This window comes from Pleurodeles waltl, chromosome 11, assembly GCF_031143425.1.
Source record: "Pleurodeles waltl isolate 20211129_DDA chromosome 11, aPleWal1.hap1.20221129, whole genome shotgun sequence".
NCBI lineage: Eukaryota > Metazoa > Chordata > Amphibia > Caudata > Salamandridae > Pleurodeles > Pleurodeles waltl.
In genome coordinates, this window is record NC_090450.1 from 676199509 (window position 1) to 676219639 (window position 20131).

At 44.2% G+C, this 20131-nt stretch overlaps 1 protein-coding gene across 2 annotated transcripts in view; it reads right to left on the reverse strand.

Annotated features, from left to right (window-relative positions):
• SLC23A2 (solute carrier family 23 member 2) overlaps nt 1-20131 on the reverse strand; it is a 631030-nt gene that overhangs the window by 48837 nt on the left and 562062 nt on the right. For both annotated transcript variants that reach the window (XM_069214170.1, XM_069214171.1), the window contains one exon: nt 19458-19614. In XM_069214170.1, coding sequence (XP_069070271.1) covers nt 19458-19614 — 157 coding nt within the window. The remainder of the gene's footprint in view (nt 1-19457; nt 19615-20131) is intronic.

A 20131-nucleotide genomic window follows, 5' to 3' on the forward strand; every position in this document is an offset into this window, starting at 1 on the left:
CTGTGTCAATTCCTGATGGCGAGCACATCCTTTAGGTCAAACATTCATAGTGCCCGTGTTTAGCAGAGCAACACGTCACTTCATCTCCATTTGTGGGAGTCCTTAAGAATAGTGAGATATGACCCGGGTAAGAGAGCCCTCCCTATACTGGCCACTCTTTCAGCCTGTTGCACGCCCAGTACCTCTTTCGAGGCTGTCCTCCCATCAGCAGACACTTTCATGAAACTTCTTCTGTTCCTTCTTTTTTCATAAATTACCTTCTCCCACACTGCAGAAAAGATTTGGTTGTTATTCTCATACTCACATTTCTGAGATATTTCACAAGGGCAGATGGCATGACTGTCATCTTCTGGGGAAACAGTGGAAAAGCTAGGAAAATCTACTTTTTTTTTTTTTTTTTCAGGAAACAGCCAAGCCTTTGAGAGATAGCAAGTGAAACTAAAAAGACTGACGGAAATTACTTTCAGTCAAAATACAGGATTACAAAATTCGAGAACTGTTTCAGGATTCTTATGTCTGAAGTAACTGTTGGTAAACGGCAGGATAGGATAGGGAAGCGCCTTGCTTCTTATAACATTGTTGTCCTCTTTGCAGCTTTATGTGGCTGTGTATCTTGTTCTCTTTCCGTTCATTTGTTAGACACTTTTCAAGGAAGTAAGGGCTGCAAGATTTTTATTACGTATTATTTTGTGATTTGGGCATTAATATTTTTAAAAGAAAAGCTTGGTAAGTCTAGCTTCAGATAGGCTCCAGGGCAATGCATGTAAAAGGTATTTGCATTTTTACCATTTACTATGATTTATGTATGCACGGTAAAAGTGTTATTGCGTGGTTATGGCATTGAAAAATGCGAAACATAGTAGTGTCTAAATGTGGGTAGGACCATATCAAGTGACCCCAAACTTCGACAGTCATTCTGACACCTAGGAACAACTTTAAGACTACACAAGTTAATTCCATTAAACAACCATGGAGTGTAAAGTACCATCAAAGTGGAATAAATCTGCATATGCGGCAGACACAGGTTTCAGAAACAGAAATTAGATTTCTTTCTTTCGATTTACATTAATACCTTAAATCCAGTCTCCGTTTTCTGTTTATTTTGAATAAACCATGCGAGTATTTACATTGTTATGGTGCAGGAATTTAAAAAGGAATATCACGGCCCCAGACTCTTGAATGTATAGTTTACAGGAAAGTAATTAATAAACCAACTCAAGTCAACAACGCCCCTAACGTTGGTAAGGGACCGGGTTTGAAACAAACCTAACGTTGGTAAGGGACCGGGTTTGAAACAAACCTGCAATCTGGCAACTGGAAAAAAAGAGTACCAAACCTCAGGTTCGAACGAGTTTTTCTTTATACTTTCCCATGATTTGAGCAGCTCAGGGCAAAGAATATATAGAGTTAACGCCTAGCGAGCTCCTTCTAGGAAAAAAACTGTGGTTCTACATCTTATCTGTGGTGTAGGTGTTTGCATACATTTCTGTGAGTTTAAACATCCAATTGATAGTCTTCTGAGGTTGAATGAAGCAATAAGGGTTCTTTTATCCAATGTTACTCCGAGTCTGCAGAGCACAGAAGGAATACAACTTCTTTGATCTTGAACTCCTGAAAAAGGTTAAAGTAATTAAAAACGCTACCCCTTCTGCAAAGGGAATGGACAGCAATCGAAGTTGCAGGTTACGCAGAGTTAGACCTCCTTCTACAGTGGGTGAATAGAGACACTCCAGGCTAATTCTTGAGTGGTTTCTGTCCATGTAAAGCTTCAGAAAATGTTTTCTGACCGTCTAACGAATCGCTCTGCATGAACTCACAAATATGAGCATGGGCAGAGGATGCGTGCTAAGCAGGCCTTTCAGTCTTTACGAGATGTGATAGAGCAGAGTCCTGCAATCTCAAATACTAGTTAAGCTCATTTCCAAACAAAGGTTTTGGTTCCTCCTGGGATTTCGCAGAAGCAGCAGCACAATCTTCCTACACACTGCTCTAGGCATTATGATAGGGGCTTTATTAAAGATACAAAGAGTAGCCTGCTTCTGATGTCTCACCTCAGACTGCTGTGTTTATCAGTAGCTGGTAAGGGTGAAGTGCAGAATGGGAAGCAGGAGTAAGCACTGACCTCAATGGAACAATCCTAAGATGACATAACTCAAAGTCAGCGACAGATGTGTCTTTTGGCAACTACTGGCCTGGACCAATAAACAAGGCCAACATCCATACTTTGATGACATAACACTGTGTCTTATGTCCTGTGTCCACAGCACAGTCAAGGACAAATTAAATTTTGAGATGAGGAAAACGTGTTGGGGAAAACATGAGTATACTTTTTTTTTTTTTTTCGGACTACCCTTTTTTATTTACTTTTATTGTGAGTGACTTTCACCAACTGAATTTCACTCATGGTAAATTCAGTGAAAATGGCCTGAGGGTGCTAACAGCCTGTGTCTGCCTTTTAAGATAAGGCTGCTGCTGCGCAGAATTGATACGAGGCTCTGGGCAAGTTACATATGAACACATAAGCGCACACATGTGCAGGCTGAGCATGTGAGACTATTGTCTAGCTCGGCCCAGTATCTGCGTACAGGTAGCCTGTTTCAGAAGAGGCCCTTCAGGAAGGATACGGACCTGGTATAGGCCTTACGAATTGAGTGGGCATTAAGGTGTACATCTGTAATGATTACTGAAAAATCTGTGTGGTTTACTGGGTTACGCATTATGGGCAAATCTGAGTCACAGCACAGTTTCACTGTACATAGATCTGGAGATACCAATTAGGCATCAATCGTGGGGTAAAAATTTACCTGGCGGGCAGAACCAATGTCGCTTCTTTGATATCTGCACTCCTTATGCCAATTAGAGAACTGTCATATTTCCCAGGCTCAGCTCACAAGCAGATTTCAGGCATTTGTGAAACCCCGCTCCCCCACCTGCCACCCTTAATCCCTCACTCAAGTTAAAATCCGGAAAATGATCAAAGGCCTCCCTGCACAACAGACCATTTGACAGTGCATGACAACGTTCCTCGGAAAGGAAAGGGTGTAGAGGAAATCTGCAACAATGGAGGAACACCAGATCTCTGAATCAAACACAAGAGGAGCTCACTTTGAAGTTTTGGTTGGAAGGGATCAGGAAAATGTGTCAATTGGGGGTGGAGATGAGGCTCCTATGTATGGTCTTCCCATAGACGAATTTAAGCGGCCATGATGAAATGTCCCCTAAAGCTGTGCAGATTGATTGGGGCAGTTGTGGAGTGATAGCGTGGCACCCATGGCAGATGTATACCTTCTAAAACTTCCCACTCCAACTTAGAAACACTCCACAAGGAAGAAACAGTAGGAAGCTCACTGGATCTGAAACCAGAGAAATGTAAAGCTGGAAGGGGAAGCAACCCAACTCCATTTGAAGGATGGACTGCAGGATTTTGACTTCAACTGACACCCAGGCATTGGGTGTGTTTCTCCATGGCTAATGACAATTCTCCCCATAAACCATCTGAGGGACATCAGAGGGATGGATCTACTTGAGGAGATCTTGAGGGCTCGATTGTATATCTTTTGTGGATTGGCTTGCAGCTGGGTGACCCATATCAGGAATGGTCCACTGAACCCACAGCTGATACTTAAGTGCCCTGCAAGATGGTCAAAGCCATGGGGACCTGAAGAGTGTTGCAGTGAGGCTACTCTGCTGGAAGGCTACGGAAGGGCTGCTGATGCAGTTCTCGGGAGAAGACATAAGCCAGTAGCCTAGACAAAGGACAAGTCCAACAGCATGAGGGGGAAGGAAAATGTTAATTACTCAGTAGACAACTATTCGTGGCATGCAGTGTTGAAGATTCACATGCTTTGTTAAGTCCACCATCTAGTGTTGGGTCCAGAAAGCTGCAAGTTGTTTTCGTTCAAAGAATCTTTGAGGCACGGGATCGAGTGACTTCTCTCTGTGATACTGCGCATGGGCATTGAGTCCTTTGCTAGATTGTTTTCTGGTAGGCGGGAGAGGTCAGGAGTACATAGAGAGTAAAAGGGATGGTCATGCAATGTACATATGTACAATATTTATATGCTAATGCAACTACAATGGCTAGAGGTGACGGGGAAGGAGTGAAAGCATATGTGAATTTAGAGCACTACATGCCACAAACAGATTCCAGGGTGGTGCTGGAGATACCCCGGTGGAATGACTCTTTTGAGACCTTCCATAAATACATTAGTAACTGGTATTCTGAACAAAGAGATGTATTGTCTGTTTTGGAGGTAAGCAGCTATAGCTGCTAAATGAAGACAAATACATGAGTATGCTAGGTTTGCTTTCTGCAAATGTAGCAGATAAACAATATTTTGGACTGAAGGTTTGAGTGGGTCAATGTGATAAGGTTAACAGTAGCATACAAAGCATTTCCATTTCACAGCATTACACTGTCTTGCTGTAGATTTACATGCTTCTTTTAGAATGTCCATGCATTCTGGCAGTAGATTTAAGTAACCAAACTATGACTTCAGGAGCCATATCGAAAGGTTGAGAGATATGAGGTCTGGATGCCTTATGTCGCTTTGATTTTGAGTGAGAAAGTATAGGTTGTTGTGGAGATTCTTGTGTAGAACTACTGAAAGATCCAGAAGTGTTCTGAACCAAACTTGACATGCCCATGTGGGAACTACAAAGATTATGGTGAGAGAGGTTTAACTCAATTTGCGAACTAAAGAGGGAATGAGTGGGAGAGATGGAAAAGAGTAAGCAAATATCCCTGACCAATTCATCCATAGATCATTGCCTACTTGGGGTGTTCCCCACTTTAGAAAGTACTGTTGAAGGACTTGTGGGTGGAGTTTCCTATTCGTGGACCTGTTGCTGCATCCTCCTGAGGAGGTCGGCAAACTGGTTGTCCATGCCTGGGAGATACTCTATCATTAAGTTAATGCGGTGGTGGATTGCCCATTTCCACATTGTCTTAGCAAGATGGGACAACTAAGAAGAATGCGTCTGCTTCTGTTTTTGCAGATAATACATGGCTGTGATGTTGTCTGTACGCAGTAGAACCACTTTGTTGGGGAGTTGTGGAAGAAAAACCTTCATTGCTAGGAAAACAGCTTGAAGTTCCAGGTAACTGATACATGAAGCTTGTTGAATGGGATTCCATAGACCCTGTATTGAGAGGTTGTTGAGGTGAGTTCCCCAACATGTCTGTGATGCATCTGTAGTCTGAGTAATCTGAGGCACAGGGCAGCCCCTTGGAGAGGTTGGTGGGAATCCACCACTGCAGAAAGATGTGAGTATGGCGGTCCAATAACACTAGATCTTAGAGCGGATCCTGTGACTGAGACCACTGATGAGACAGACACTGCTGTAGGGGACGCATGTGCAGTCTGGCATGAGGCACGAAGGCAATGCATCACTAATAGCTGCATCACTGTGTAAGCGTGGTCTTCCTGAAACTGGGAAATCAAAGTTTGAATGTTTGAATTAGAGCTAAACTTGGATATGCTAAAAAGCTGATCGCGAATCCCAGAGTGTGAGAGAGATCCTATGTCATCTGAGTGTGTTGGTGACAGTGTTGTAACTTACTGGCTTTAATGAGCCAATTGTCCAAGTAAGGGAAGACATGAATGTGTTCATGTCTGAGATATGTGGCAACTACTGCTAGAAATTTTGTGAAGACCCTGGGAGCTGTTATAACCCGAAAGGTAAAACCTTGAACTGATAATATTTTCCCGCAATAACGAATCTGAGAAATAGCATAGAGTGTATACGCCTGACCCTTGATGTGAGAAGGGGACGGGTTCTATAGCCCATTTGAGAAGAAGTGATTACACCTCTTGTTTGAGAAGAGTAAGGTGTTCCTGTGAGAATTTGTGAGTGCAAGGGGGAATGTTTTGTGGAGTAGAAGTGAGCTCCAGCCAATAACCATGTTGGATAATTGAAAGAACCAACTGGTCTGTGTAATATCGGACCATTGTGAGTAGAAGTTTTTTAGTCTTCCCCCTACTGGAGAGGTGTGAGGTGGTGGAAGGTGTAGGTGGTCACTGGTGTGCAGTGGAGGCAGATACTTTGGAGGTGGGTGCTTTCCTTCAGCCTCTGCTGTTTGAGCCTCTGTAGGATCCCCTAAAGGAACCTTTGTTGTAGAAATGGGAGCCTTGTCTGTTCTGAAAGGTGGAAGACTCTGTAAAGGATGGTTTGAAGCCTCCCTTTAATAGTGGGCGACAATTATCATGTTGTGTGGTGGTGAGTAACTCCCCTACTGCTTTTGCTGTTTCTCAGTCTTTTTTAAGTTTTTCCATTGTGGTATCCACTTGTTGGCCAAACAAGTGTTCTCTATCAAATGGCATGTTGAGGACTGCCTGTTGTATTTCTGGCTTGAAGCCTGAACACCCAAGCCAAGTGTGCCTGCGTATAATACTTGTATTAATACCACATGCTGTGATATCTGCGGCAACAGTTGCACACCGGATAGAATTACTGAAGATAGTATGACCCTTTTATACTATGTCTTGCGCCCTTTTGCGATGCTCCTTTGGGAGGTATTAAAGAGGATCCTTCATTTCATCCTATTGGGCCCTGTCGTATGTGCCAAAAGTGCCTGTGAATTGGTGATACACCAATGATTGGCTGCTTGTGCAGCTACTCTTTTGCCAGCTGCATCTAATATTTTGCTTTCCTTGTCAGGAGGGGGTGAATCTCCTGTGGATTGACTATTAGCACATTTTTGTGCTATACTGACCACTTTTGAGTCTGGAGGAATTTGAGCCCATTAAAAAGAGGGTCTGTAGGTGCCGCTTTGTATTTTTTGTATACCCTAGGGGTGATAACTCAAGAGCTTACAGGTTCTTTAAAAATATCATTAGCATGTCTAAGCATGCTGGGTAGCATGAGTAGAAATTGACTTTCTTTGTGTGTTGTAGTAAGGGTGTCAAAGAGAAATTCCTCTTCAATAGGGTCAGTGTGCAGCTGGACATTGTGGTATGCGGCTGCCCTTGCTATCACCTGCTGATAAGATGTTGTCTCTTCAGATGGTGATGGCCGTGGAGGATACAAATCTGGGTCGTTTGGCAGGATAGGATCTGGATCATATGAATCCTATGGATCTATGTCATGTGGTATGTGACCCAAATCATCTTCCTGTGGTGCTGGTGAACTCTGTGGTGAAAACTGTGGTTCAATAACTGGTCTGGGAGATTGAGAAGATGGTGGAGAAGGCAAAGTATTACTGGAACCTTGTCCTTGGAGGCCTTTTTAGGGGGAGGAGCAGAGTCCCAGGCCTCTTCAAATGTTAACTTCCTTTTAATTGTAAGCATGATTCTTCCTCTACCTTTTTGAATATGGAGCTGGCACTGACAAACGTCCATAACTTCTAAAATGGGCTCCACTGTTGAAGCTGTTTCGGAAGAATGACTGGAGTCTTTAGAAGGCACAGTGTTGGGTTCAGATTTCAGTACCGAAGTCTTTGGTCGGGTTGAAGCTGTCAGCTCCAAAGTGGCCGTAGAGGCTTTTTTGGTCAGTGCCAAAGCGCTCGGTTCAATGGATCTGCTCAATCCCGAAGGTGCCTGTGATGTTGTCAAGCCGAAGGTCGATGCTGAAGTCGTCTTGGCTGTTTTCGGTGCTGAGCCGGAAGGCGGGGCATCCAAAGAAGATTTTCGGAACCGACCAAGGCCCGAAGACAGTGGCAGTCCGGTGACCTGCTTCTGAGGCGTTTTTAGAGTCTTTGTATGGGGAGTAGGGGTTATTCTACTCACAGGTTGCGCAAAAGTAACTGGCAGGCTCTCAATGTTGGATTTGATGTCTGACTCCAAGTCTTCAATAGAGAAGGCTTCCTCATGTTCTGGCTCCTTCTGCTCGTGCGCTTCCCCGAAGATATTAGGAGTGTCGTCTGGTGTTTTGAACACCATCTCCACCCGGTTCCAGAGCATCTTCTTGGATCGAAAGGAATGGCAAGCGTTGCAACTCTGTTCGTTGTGGTTAGGGGAGAGACACAAATTACACACCAGATGTTGTTTGGTGTGGGGAAATTTAGAGTAGCATCAAGGGCAGAACGAAATGGAGCACGTTCCATTAGCCTTGCATAGTCCGACACCCCGGCTACTGGTGAGAAAATTCAGACTGACCACGAAATATATATAAAATCCCTATTGAAGTACAATATCGTCGCTGAAAGAAAGACAGAAGAGAACAGTTCACAATAGATCAAGTCGAGGAAATACTGGAGTGAGAGGAACTCGTGTCCGAATCCGATGGCGAAGAGAAAAGAATCTAACAAGGGAATCGATGCCCATGCGCAGTATCACCGAGAGGAGGAGTCACTCGATCCTGTGACTAGAAAATATTGTTCAAACAAAAACAACTTGCAACACTCCGGACCCAACACTAGATGGTGGACTTATGCAAAGCATGTGTACATACTAGATGGCAGACTTAAGCAAAGTACATCATTCTACAGCCACACATGCCATAGAACATTAAGCTTCAGAATGAAAGTCTAGTTTAGAGGTCTGTAGGCCTGACAAAAATGCTTCAGTTGGCTAGAGCTGGCCACCAGGAATGAACAGAAACCAAAATATGACAACTGGCCAATGAGGCTAGAGATAAGGGCCTGTGAGGCATGGCACTCATGGGCAGGGACGGGACAGGGCAGGAAACTGAGTGCATAGCGCCTGCCAGATTAAAAAAAATGACCATGGGTAGGGTCGAGGCACCAGGGTTCGGTCCAATCTCCATATTTATTTTTTATGGGAGGAGGTGTGCATGGGTCCCCTTCCCTAAGCAGCTCATGGCCCCAAGGAGCAAATCCTCGATTGCCTGACAATGTCCCAGGGCCCCCATCTCCCCAGGACATGGAAACAAAATGAGCATCACCACCCTCCATCAGGGGGTTGTCTCTCCCACTCCTCATACCAGAGTCTGGCGGGAGCAGGGAGCTCACCACCAACATCTCCCTGTCTGTGGTCAGCGTAGGTGGGAGAAAGAAAAGGATGTCAGCACATAACCGCTGTGCTGGCAGGTCGCAGGGGTAGAGGTTATTTGTTGGGGAGATCTTATCTAGCAGGGACAGTATCAGTTGGGTGTTGTTAGCATAGTAAAGTATGTTGATCCCATATGATCTGATGAGGTCAACCAGTCATGTAGCTGTTGAATAATTCGGGCTGAGGGAGAATCCTTGAGGATTCCACAGAATAGATTCTTGGCATCCGACAAGTAAAGTGGCAGGCTGACTCTTTGTGTTCTACATGTGAGGAAGGAGCAGATAAAGTTGAGTGTGGATCCTTGGATGCCTGTGTCGAAGGCCGCTGAAAGACTGAATAATATGAGGACTGCTATTTCTCCAAAGTGAAGGATCACCCTGATGTTATCTGGTGATGCGATGAAGGCTGTCTCGTTGCTGTGGTTGAGCGGGAAACCTGATTGTGTGATGTCTAGGAGTTGGTGTGTGTTGATATAGTGCGGATGTTGCTTGTTGATGGTTTTCTCCATGATCGTGGGTGGGTACAGTAAAAGGGAGATTGGGCTGTAGTTCACAGGTGGAGTGGGGATCTTCCGACGGCTGCTTAGCAGTGTAGTGACCACTGCATGTTTCCAAGCATCCGGGAATCTTTCAGCAGTGAAGGAGTTGTTCAGGGTGTAGGTGAGGTCTTTGTTGATTGGGGAGGTGGTCATGTACTAGATGTGGTGAGGGCAGGGTTTCCATTTGTGCTGCAGAGTGGAAGGTTCTCATGTTGTTAATGCTTTCTTCGGTGGTGTTTGCATTTCAAGTAGTCTGGGTTTTCCCCGGTAAGTAGTGGGTAGGCTGTAGAAAAGGGTGCAAGGGCTCGGCTGAGGGCCAAAGTTGTTGTAGTTGGTTTTGATTTTGTTGCTAAAGAATACCAAAAGGTTGTCACACAGCCCTTGGGCGAGGGTGGTGCTGTTCGAGGTGGATGGTGGTGAAGTAAAGGCTTCGATAATCGCAAAGATTTCTTTACAGCTATTGGAGCTGCTTTTCATGTGCTCCGCTAGCGCCTTCTTAGTTTCTCTGATTTGCTGGTGGTAGCGTCTCAGGGCTGCTTCTCGTCACTCTGGTTTAGTCTTTATCTTCATTCCAGTCGCTAGCAGTGTTTGATGGTGCAGAGTTCATCAGTGTACCAGCTAGCCTGCTTCCAGTTCTTTCCTTATGTGCTGTGTTGTCAAAGGAGGCAGGGAATTGGTGCATTTTGTGATCCACTTGTTAAACTGTTTGATGTTGCTGTTTAGGTAGTCGGTGGGTTGGGCTGGTTCTGGTGCAGGATGACGGGACAGATGGATTCTGAGATGCTTTTCCAACTGTATCTGGCCATGCTTGGGTGGCGGGTTTTGACTAGTGTGGGATGCTGCTTTGGAAATGGATGATGCGGTTATGGATTGCCTAGCTTACCATAACTTGCACATTTTGGTGTTTTTGGTTTTAATTCACAAACATAACTAACTTCATCTGCATTTTTTAATGTTCATCTCTAAGGTTTATTTAAACATGTTGGCTAACCATAACTTCACTTTAACATTCGTTTTTTCAGTATTTGGATGGGGTTTCTTTTTAAGATATCCAATTTGCAACAACTCCATGATCCCAACCCGCAGCAGGCAGCCAAACCCTACTGCATGCTACCTTTGGCTGTGCGTAGTTGAGGTTTGACCCTGCAATATGATACAACTGAAGATAAACAGTGCACTGAATGAAAAGCACTATTTCTTTACTCCAAAGCCAATGTCTTCTAAGGAGGCCTAGCATGGTGATCCAGTGACAAATGAAAACATTAGGGTGAGAAATTAATTTGCATTACTTAAGGACCTGCAATAAACCACAAAGTGTGTTAAGTAAGGTGAACTCAATGGAAGTTGTGCTGTAATGTATAACGGGTTGCACTTTCTCAGAGAAAAATGTGTTGGGTCGGGATTGCTTAGTTCTGAAAATAGAAAAATTATTCATAACTATGAAAGGAAGATGGAAAAGAGTTTAAGGGATGCACTAGTTCATCAGTAGCACAGAGTCCAAGGTGGAATATCTGGAAAATTCAACGAAACCCTCTACAATTCTGGGGTGTGTCCATCTACGCAAACATGTAGTGCAAAGTGCAACATTTGCTTCAAACGCACTGCTGAAAGGGACCCCAGCACTACTGGTCATTTTGTTGTCAAAGAATTATATTATTACAAGAGACCTGGCATCATCAGCTCAAATGCATAAGATGTGTGTACGGGGCAGGCTTCTATGATAATGGAATACACCAACTCGTACGGTAGGTGATTATATTATTAATTTATTTTCACTTGGTCTGAGTGATTGTAATGGTAGGCTCACTAACTGTCCACTTATTTCTTCTTCTTGGGGTCACTTTCTCCTTTTCTTTCTGCTGTATTTCGGTCCTCTTTTCCCGCTTTCTCTCTCTCTCTGGTTGGATTATTCCTTCAATGGTGTTCTTTCTCCTTTCGTTTGCAGAGAATCACGGTCGGGACGCCTCTCCGTCGTGGGACCCCAGAAGAAAACGAAAAGCCAGAGATACAGGTAAGTGTACTTGTTTTGCCCTTGTTATTATTAAAGGGGTAGGGAGTGAAGGTATACACCCAGACTCACGTGAGGATCCCCTTCCGAAGACCGTCTTTAATTCAGAAGGAAAAGGTCTTTTTGTGAGAAGGTGTGTGTTTGGATGAATAGTCGACACTCTGCTTTCCACCGGGGAGCGTCCGTAATCGTTCACTGTTTCCCCAAACTCCACACCTCGCGCAGCCCGTTCCGTGCGTGGTGTGTCTTTAAGCAAGCAAGTGATTTTACCCTCAAACCAAAACAAAATATGAATACGAATAATAAACCCAAGACTAGTGGTACCTGGTGAGATTCCACCAGCACTGAGGACGTGGCCGGCTCTGGTGTTTGTCCGACCGCTGGCAGTCGCAGGCTCAGTTCGCAATGGTTGGGTTGGCGCCCCAGTCACCCTCGTCTGCCTGGATGTCGTGCTCCCGTTCCTCTCCTGTTTCTCTAATTCGGCAATCTCCTTCACCACCTCCTTCTCTGCGTAGAACGCCGACCCTTCCATGCTCCTTTCAATTTCCTTTACTTCCGGGTTGATGTCAGCTGACATCCTATCCGCTCTCTGTAAGGCACCCCTGGGGTACCGTTCTTTCTCCTCTGGGACACTGGTCTGGAGCGGGGCAATGTCAACCCTGCTACAATATGTAAATGAAATTCATATTTGCAGTTCACTGCCAACAGCTGAGCGATACTTGACCCTTGGTCACCATAATGATACTGAGCAGTGGTTATCAACTCATCTGGTCTACGTATGTTGTTTTTGGGTAATAACCCCTTCACAGGTTGTCTCAGGTTATAATAGACTAAAAAGTTCCTAGTAGTGGAAATGAGAGGGCTTATTAGACAGATGCGAGATCCTGTGAATGTTCTACGACAGTGAGTTTATGACATGGGTGTCACACTGAAGTGCATTCATACTTCACCATGGTGGTGCAGAATGTAGGTTACCGTGGCATCGCTGATGTGGTTTTCCTAAAGTTTTCAGGTTCAAGGCTCTCCATAGGGGATCATGAAACTAGTATTCATATTATGTCTTTATTTTTAGGACCTGAACCTTCATGAACTTGAGTTACTAGGTTCTACAGTGTTTTGCATTTCCAAAGACACCCTTTGATACCACAGGAAAGTTTTCTATGAAATCTTTAGAGTAGAAAGCGGTGCTTCCAATTTTTGTTTGCAAAGTTAAGATTGTGTTGCTTAGTTTTAGCAGCAAATGGGAAATCAGTGTAGTGCAAAGGCGTAGGTTGCCCTACGTGTAACCTATTGATTAAACTTTAAGATATCTAGAGCAACTTAAACAGCAATATCTTTATATAGTGTAAAAGCTGCAGCTATTTCTCAAATAATCTCTTGAAATCTTAGCACTGCCAACAGCGGAGATCAATGCCATTTGCCATAATCGTGTAGTCCCTGCCCCCAAAGGAGAAGCATGGTTGGTTCCTGTGGTCTTCAGCCTTGGGTTTACGGCATAGCACCCCTGCAGTCATTGGGCACTTTTGCTGATACTCAAATTTAGGACCTGCGGCAACTGAAGCCCCAGGTGGCTTGCTGCGACCTGCTGGCTTATTGGACAGTGCTGTCGTCTGACTTTGCCCAGTGGGGCGGCGCAGCACCCCAATGAATATTCGTAGACTTACCCATGTTCTTCACTCTGTAATGTACAGTGACAAGGAGCTGTCCATGGTCGCAACTGACTTCAAGAAGGCCTCTTAACACCCTCAGTTGGGGCTATATATAGGAAGTTCTTCAAGCAATTTACTCTGGCCTAGTTTTCTGTGGCTGGGTTCATCTACTCGGGTTTCATCCCAGGGCCAGAGTGGGTAAGATATTTTCTCCCAGGTGGAGCGTTGGACGGGGATCACAGCAGGGGTGTCCACTCTTGTCCTTGCTGTTTGCTCTGCCCTTGCAATCCTTGGCAATCACGATTTGGGAGACATAATAGAGAGGGATTTCTGTCAGGGATTCTGCACATGTGATTTTGCTCTATGCCAATGACACCTTATTTTACAGTCAGTCATGTCTGACAATGGTACCGCAACTGTTGCACTACCTAAACAAGTTTGGTGAGATGGCAGGCCTTCGGGTCAACCAACTAAAGGCAATTCTTTTTCCCTCTGGGGAAGCTGGTGTGGTGTGGGTCAGAAATGTTTAAACAATTGAACGGGTTGATAGTATCTTTTGTCTGGGAGGGTATTATAGTAGGATGTACTGAAACTGGACCCGGTGGAGGAGGATCTAGGTCTACCCAACATGGAGCCCTATTACTATGGGGTTCATATCCAGCATGCTGCCAAGTGGTTCACGGACAGCGACAACTGGGATAAATAATTATTAACGCAGACTGGTGGTGAGGGCTCCCTACTGGCATGGCTCATGAGGTTCAGTACTGTGGCCGCGACATTCCCATATACCATGTGGCGAATGGCTAAAGTTTAGGAAAATATAACTGTAAGGGTTCTTTGCAAGTGACTTAAATATCTAGAATCTACAACTATTACGTGATATCGCTAGAGAAATGTTGGTCAGGCGCCGGAGGGAAGGGGGCTGCCAGGTCCTAGGAGACTAATACCCATGTACGAAGTTCATTACTTTGCAAGAAGTATGGGGCTCATTTTGAGTGGGTTTGAGTGGGCCCTGGTCATTTTCTGTAGTATGCTTCAATTTCTGACATGGCAAGGGAGATTTGGACTGACTTCCCCGATACTGCCCCCATGTCCAGTACTTTGGAGGGCACTCTGGGGTTGGGTGGGGGGGGCAGGGCAACACCTAGTCACTTTACTTTATAAAACTATGAAAACAGATAAGACTAGAACCACATTAAAAGGCTAAGGGTGCCTGTGAGAGGGATATAGGCGACCAGATAACAGACAAGGATTGGGCGATTGCTTGTGAACTAGTCTGATTCAAGCTGATCCATTTCAACTTTCTGCACTGAACATACCTGACAACAATTACTCTGAGCAAAATTTACTACTCCCGGTTCGCAGGATGTCCCAAATGCAGGGGGTGGAATATTATTCTTACATTTATCCTATATGTGCATGAAGGTGGCAGACTACTGGACTGAAAGTCTCTGCTCTTCTGTATAGCGCAACAGGCATCCCAGTTTCCCTAACTCCACAACAGTGCCTGTTGGGTATAATCGTCCGTCTGCATCACAGGAACATGCAACATAAATTTCAATGTTAGCCCTTCTATTGGCAAGGAGACAAGTTGTTATTGGCTGGATGGGTAGGCGAGACCCCAGTGTAAACCTCTAGATTTAGGACACAATGGAGTTAGCTTTGCCTGATGAAAATTAATATTAAAAAAATACACAAAATGTTAACCAAAGATTATTTTTTTTAAACTGGTAGGATGCTCATAAGTGTAGAGGTGATAGAAACGTGGCTTAGTCTGGTCATTTGTAAATGTCCAAGTAAGGTTGCCATTCTAAAGAGCAGGGCTAGGGAAACATCCAAGTTACAAGACTGCAGATGTTGGAAGCAACAAAGCAAGCTAACATTATGGTGGGTTTCCAAGAATAAGTCTTGTCCAAGCCTTTATGCAGCTGCCTTCAACTGTAGGAAACATATTTTACAGTTTGAAATGTATCTAAATAGGACACACAGAATTCTCAGAGAATTGACAATATCTTTAGTGATCAGCTGAAGGAGGTTGAAGCATACAGCGTGCAGTCCATTCAAGACAACGTTAGAGGCCGTCACGCCCTTCAATCAAAATGCTTTTCGTCTGGAACTTGGAATAAAGGAGCCTTGAGGGCATCAAGTAGTGATGGTGACACCAGTACTTCCAAGGACCACCAGCACTGCACTGCTTTGATGCCACACAGAATTGACTGCCCCAGCTTGATAAAATCCAACAAACACTAGGAAACTCAATGGTTTGCTGGCAACCTCACAACATATGCTGAACTTCAAATTCAGACACTCAGGCATGCCTTCTGGACTTCTTAGACAGGATTATAGATCAGGTTAATGAGACTGTTCACATCTTCTACTTCTATATGCAATGTCTCAGAAGAAATAGCAACCACCCTCTAAAAAAAAATTCTGAGGTTTGTATAGGAGCAGTTATATTCTTTTTGGCTTCTAGTTGTATAATGACCACTCACTTATTTCGGGTGTATCTAAAAATATCACCGACAAGCTGTAAATCAATAGAACATATCGCCAGAATTGACATCAACAAGAAAGTCAGTTGTATCTCTTTGTCTTCATCAACTTCACTGATTTTCAATACTAGCTCATATAATACTCAATATTTTCTCTCAAATGTAAATCTATCGTTCACACTATTCCTATTTAACGTTTTGTTTGCAATTTCAAATGCCCTCACACAAGCACCACAAACAAGCGTACTGATGACGTTTACTACTGGCAAGCCTTTATTAGTTGAAGCAGACAAAAAGTCCTCTAAATATGTACGAAAATGTGTGGCATATCCTCAAAATCATAATCTGAAAACTACACAAGACACAGAAGACAAAATAATGAAGACAAAATAATGAAATAATATTTTCTGTTATTTTTGTTCAGTTGTCCTTTTCTATACTTCTTTAAAATTCTATGTTTGGTCTCATAAATTAGATTAAAAATTGATATCAACTTCGAAACTTCACTGAGCTTTTTTTGGAAATATGCCTTCTTGTTAACCATATTGAAAGAACGATTATCAAACAGCCAGGACTACAGAACATCATAAACATTTCTTTTTAACTAGCTGATGACTTTCCCATGTTAACGGCATATGAAAAATGTTTTGTGGAAGGGAACACATAGGGACAGAAATGTCCCTGGCGTGGTACATATGGACGTTCCCCTGCCCTGAGTGCCTGACTGGATTCAATCTGGTATTCAAACTTTTATTTTTGCCCTGGTATTGTGCTATCATCGCATGCATGCAGAGGCCTAGGCCTGTCCCTGACAACATGAGTTCCAGGACCTGTCCTGTGATCTGGAGGGCCAGACCAAGCATGACCTCACAAAGGACAGAGGACTACTATCCTGATGTGGATATATCAACAAATTGGTGGAGGCAGCATACTGTGTTTTGAGATTATGGATATTAACAGGCCCTTTAAGCTATGTCAGTGAAAGACTGGCCCACTGAACAAAACCTCTCGAGTCACGTTGTGTTCTGAGAAACCCAGAAAGTTGCACTGACATCCTGTGTGTAGGACAAGTGTGACTGAATGAAATAGGTTAGGAGGGGGAGGGAGAGAGAGAGAGAGAGAGAGAGAGAGAGAGAGAGAGAGAGAGACACACACACACGTGCACGCACACACCAGTGAAATCCATGTTAGCTGTCCCAGGCTTAGCATGCCACAAAATGGAGGGGTGAGGATAGACTCCCTACAGAAAGAGTGTTGCCTCGATCATTGGGCTGGAGTGTGGAAACCCAATCACTGAATTGTGGAGGTAGGGAGTTAGGGCTACCTCTGGAGATGTCATTAAGACTCTGTAAGGCTAGCAATGGGCTTCGGGCTGGTTTCTACTGAGCACTGCCATTTGGTAGATGGTAGGTGTGACCTTTTATTTATGTCAGTTGAGGAGTGGCCTACTGAAAATACTTGTGCGTAAAGCTGAGTTATGAGAAAACCAGAACCTTGCACTGGCATCCTGTGTACATGACAAGTGTGAGTGCATGTAATATGTGAGTGGTAGTAAGAGAGAAAGAGAGTATGTACGTGTGAGAAGGAGAGAGAGTGCATGAGAGAGAGAGAGAAAGAGAGAGAGAGAGAGAGAGAGAGAGAGAAAAGAACATACAGTGGAATCCATTGTTGCCTGGATTCCTGAGCTGGGGGGTGGAAACCCAATCACTGAAATGAGGAGGTATGGAGTCAGGGCTACCATTGGAAACTCCATTAAAACGTTGTTAGCAAGGGGCTTCTGTTTAGTTTCTACTGAGTACTGCCATTTGGTAGATGGTAGGTGTGAAGGGTGGGGTTGCAGTTTATTTTGTTCAAAGGGCAACCGTTTCTAGACCAGGCCTGCCCAAGTCTGTTTCTGATCACTTTGTCAGTAAGGCTGATGACAGTCAGATGGAGAAAACGTGCACTTCGATGTGTCCATATTGTGGGTGCTCCTGCTTGGAGGCAGCCCCAGTGCACAAGAATCATCAATTCACACACAGGCTGTACCTGCAGAACCGCCTGTGAAGGAGACTAGAAGGAGAACCACTCCAAACTGTTTCTGAAGTTTGAGGCAATGAATCCACATACTCTGTCTGGGAAATATGTATAAAATTGGGGTCCAAACCAGAACACTATGTTCCAGTCCCAAGTTCTTCTTGACAAAGGAAGTGAGTGATTCATAGAGAATGTTGAGAGCTGCTGTCTCACCAAAGCTGGTGTCTGCCTGCCAGTCAGTCTCCCAGAGGTGAGGGGACATCACCTGAAGTCACTGCTTTCGGCTGCGGTGCTGATGAGTCTGTCTAAAGAGGTCTAGAAGCCTAGCTGCTGAGAGAGAGAAAAGAAAGGAGTGTGTCGGACCCTGCAAGAGGAAAGGCTGTTCAGGAAGGAGTGGTTCATTGTGTTCTCGGCATGAGGAGGACCCACAGAAGGTAGGCAAACTTAAAAGTGATCCCGGAGTGATCTGTCTTGAGTGAGTACCCTAGTCTTTCTGTACAGTATTAGTGAAACTGTGCTGAAGACTGTTTCAGAAGGCTGCCATTATTAAATGATACAGCAACTTGCAGTGGGCAAAAGTGTCTGGTGCTGCTGCAGCCACTTAAAGGTGAACCAAAGAGCTGCCAACGCAGAAAACCTTAAACTGGCCTTGTCGAAGCAATTACCTCATCACCCAAACAGGACTCAGCTGGAGACCTCGACCCCTGCCAACTGAAACACAGGTTCACAGCACCCCCGGAAGGTTGCTGCTACTATGCATCGGTCCTGTGACCCAGATATCGTCCTGCCCACTGCTGCAGTAAACGAGTCCTGGAGAAGTTTGTTCCAAATGGGCAGAAACTCCTCTGTGGATTGGGCGAACAAGGACGCCCAATCCACAGCACTGATGCCTGCCTAGTGAAGATAGGTAACTGCAGGGACTTGCTATGTCTGGGGAAGAGAGAGACAATCATATGGAGGTAAAACAGTCAGGCTCGCTAAGATTACAAGGGCTAAAACATTTTTTAAATACTTTGTACTTAGCTGCCCAACAGATCCAAGACAACTTTTAGCAATTTGCATCCAACCCTTAGCATTGCCTCTTGGTTCCAGTGGTGTATTGTGAGAGGGACCAACATTTGGGCATATCTGTTCCACTTAGAGCATCACAAATCAGTTCTGGTGTGCTTATGTTCCAGTTTAGGGAGGACCTGGTGTGGTGGTTCAGGAAAGACTGTTGGGCGAATTACAATGGATTGGGAAGCAGCCTGAGTGATTGCCTGTAGCTGACATTAATTCAAGAATTCCACACATCATTTTGTTTTTGATGCCTTAAGTGTGCCTTATGAGTGCACACTGACACTGGCTGATGAGCCCTAATAAGTCCAGGGTTGCTGTGTTCCACTCCAGGCCTGGTGGTTTGGGCTGGACTGCTCTCGTGGGAGCATGGTCAAGACTGATTTGTTTACTGCTGGGTCCAAACTGATGTGGCATGTTGGGCAAAAAGCGATGGACTGAGATGCGGCCCAAACGATTGCCAGTGGCTGAGATTAAATTAAGCATTCCATCCAGCTCTTTGTTTCTGATGCCCTCATGTACTATTTTCTCCGCATTGAAGCAAAGACCTGTAAAACTAAGTTGGTAACACATTTAAAACATTATTGTAAAGACAAAATAAGTGAAACTATATATCGCTCTTTGGACTAGAGTTTTAGAGCATTCTAAATGTGCCATTATTAACCCATTATATAAAAACAATGAAGAAACATGTCTTCCAAAGTGAACCTAGATCAAAAAAGATTTAAAAGAAAGATAGATACTCACATGGATAAGGAATCTTAAACCATGGTGCAGCGGCCAACACACCCTGCCTGGCATCTGTGCGGGCATAGAACCCATACTTGGTGTTATCCGGTGGGAAAACGTCAGTTATGGTGAAGATGAAACACAATAGCCAGGAGACCAGGATAGCCATGATTATCTGCAGGGACAAAATAGAAATCTAATGAGAGAGACCATCCTGAATGGACAAGGGAACTTGTGGGGATAATCCACCAAGCGTGGCTGATACTTTTTTTTTTTTTTTTTTTTTTAACTAATTATTATGTTTTCTCAGAAATATTAATATAAACATAATCAGTCGTAGGAATAAATTCAAAGAATGAGGCAATCAATACAATAACACAAATACGCCCCAGCAGACTCAAAAGATCCCTGATACGAAACCATTACTAGCCTAGAACTGTCCTATAAGCAACAGAAAATGGTACTGCCCCTGCTGCCAGAGTAAAACTGCCTCTGCAAACAGAAGCGTAGAGAAAGCCTTATTGCCATCTCATGTGCATTAAGTAGGAAACAAAGATCACCTGAATTCACCTATTTTTTTGCACATGACTAACTGATTGCTCTCAACCCTTACCACCGACAGCGCTTGTGACCTGTTGTGCAAGGGTCTGGTTACATTTCATCAATACATTTTATTTTGTTATGTTCTCTTG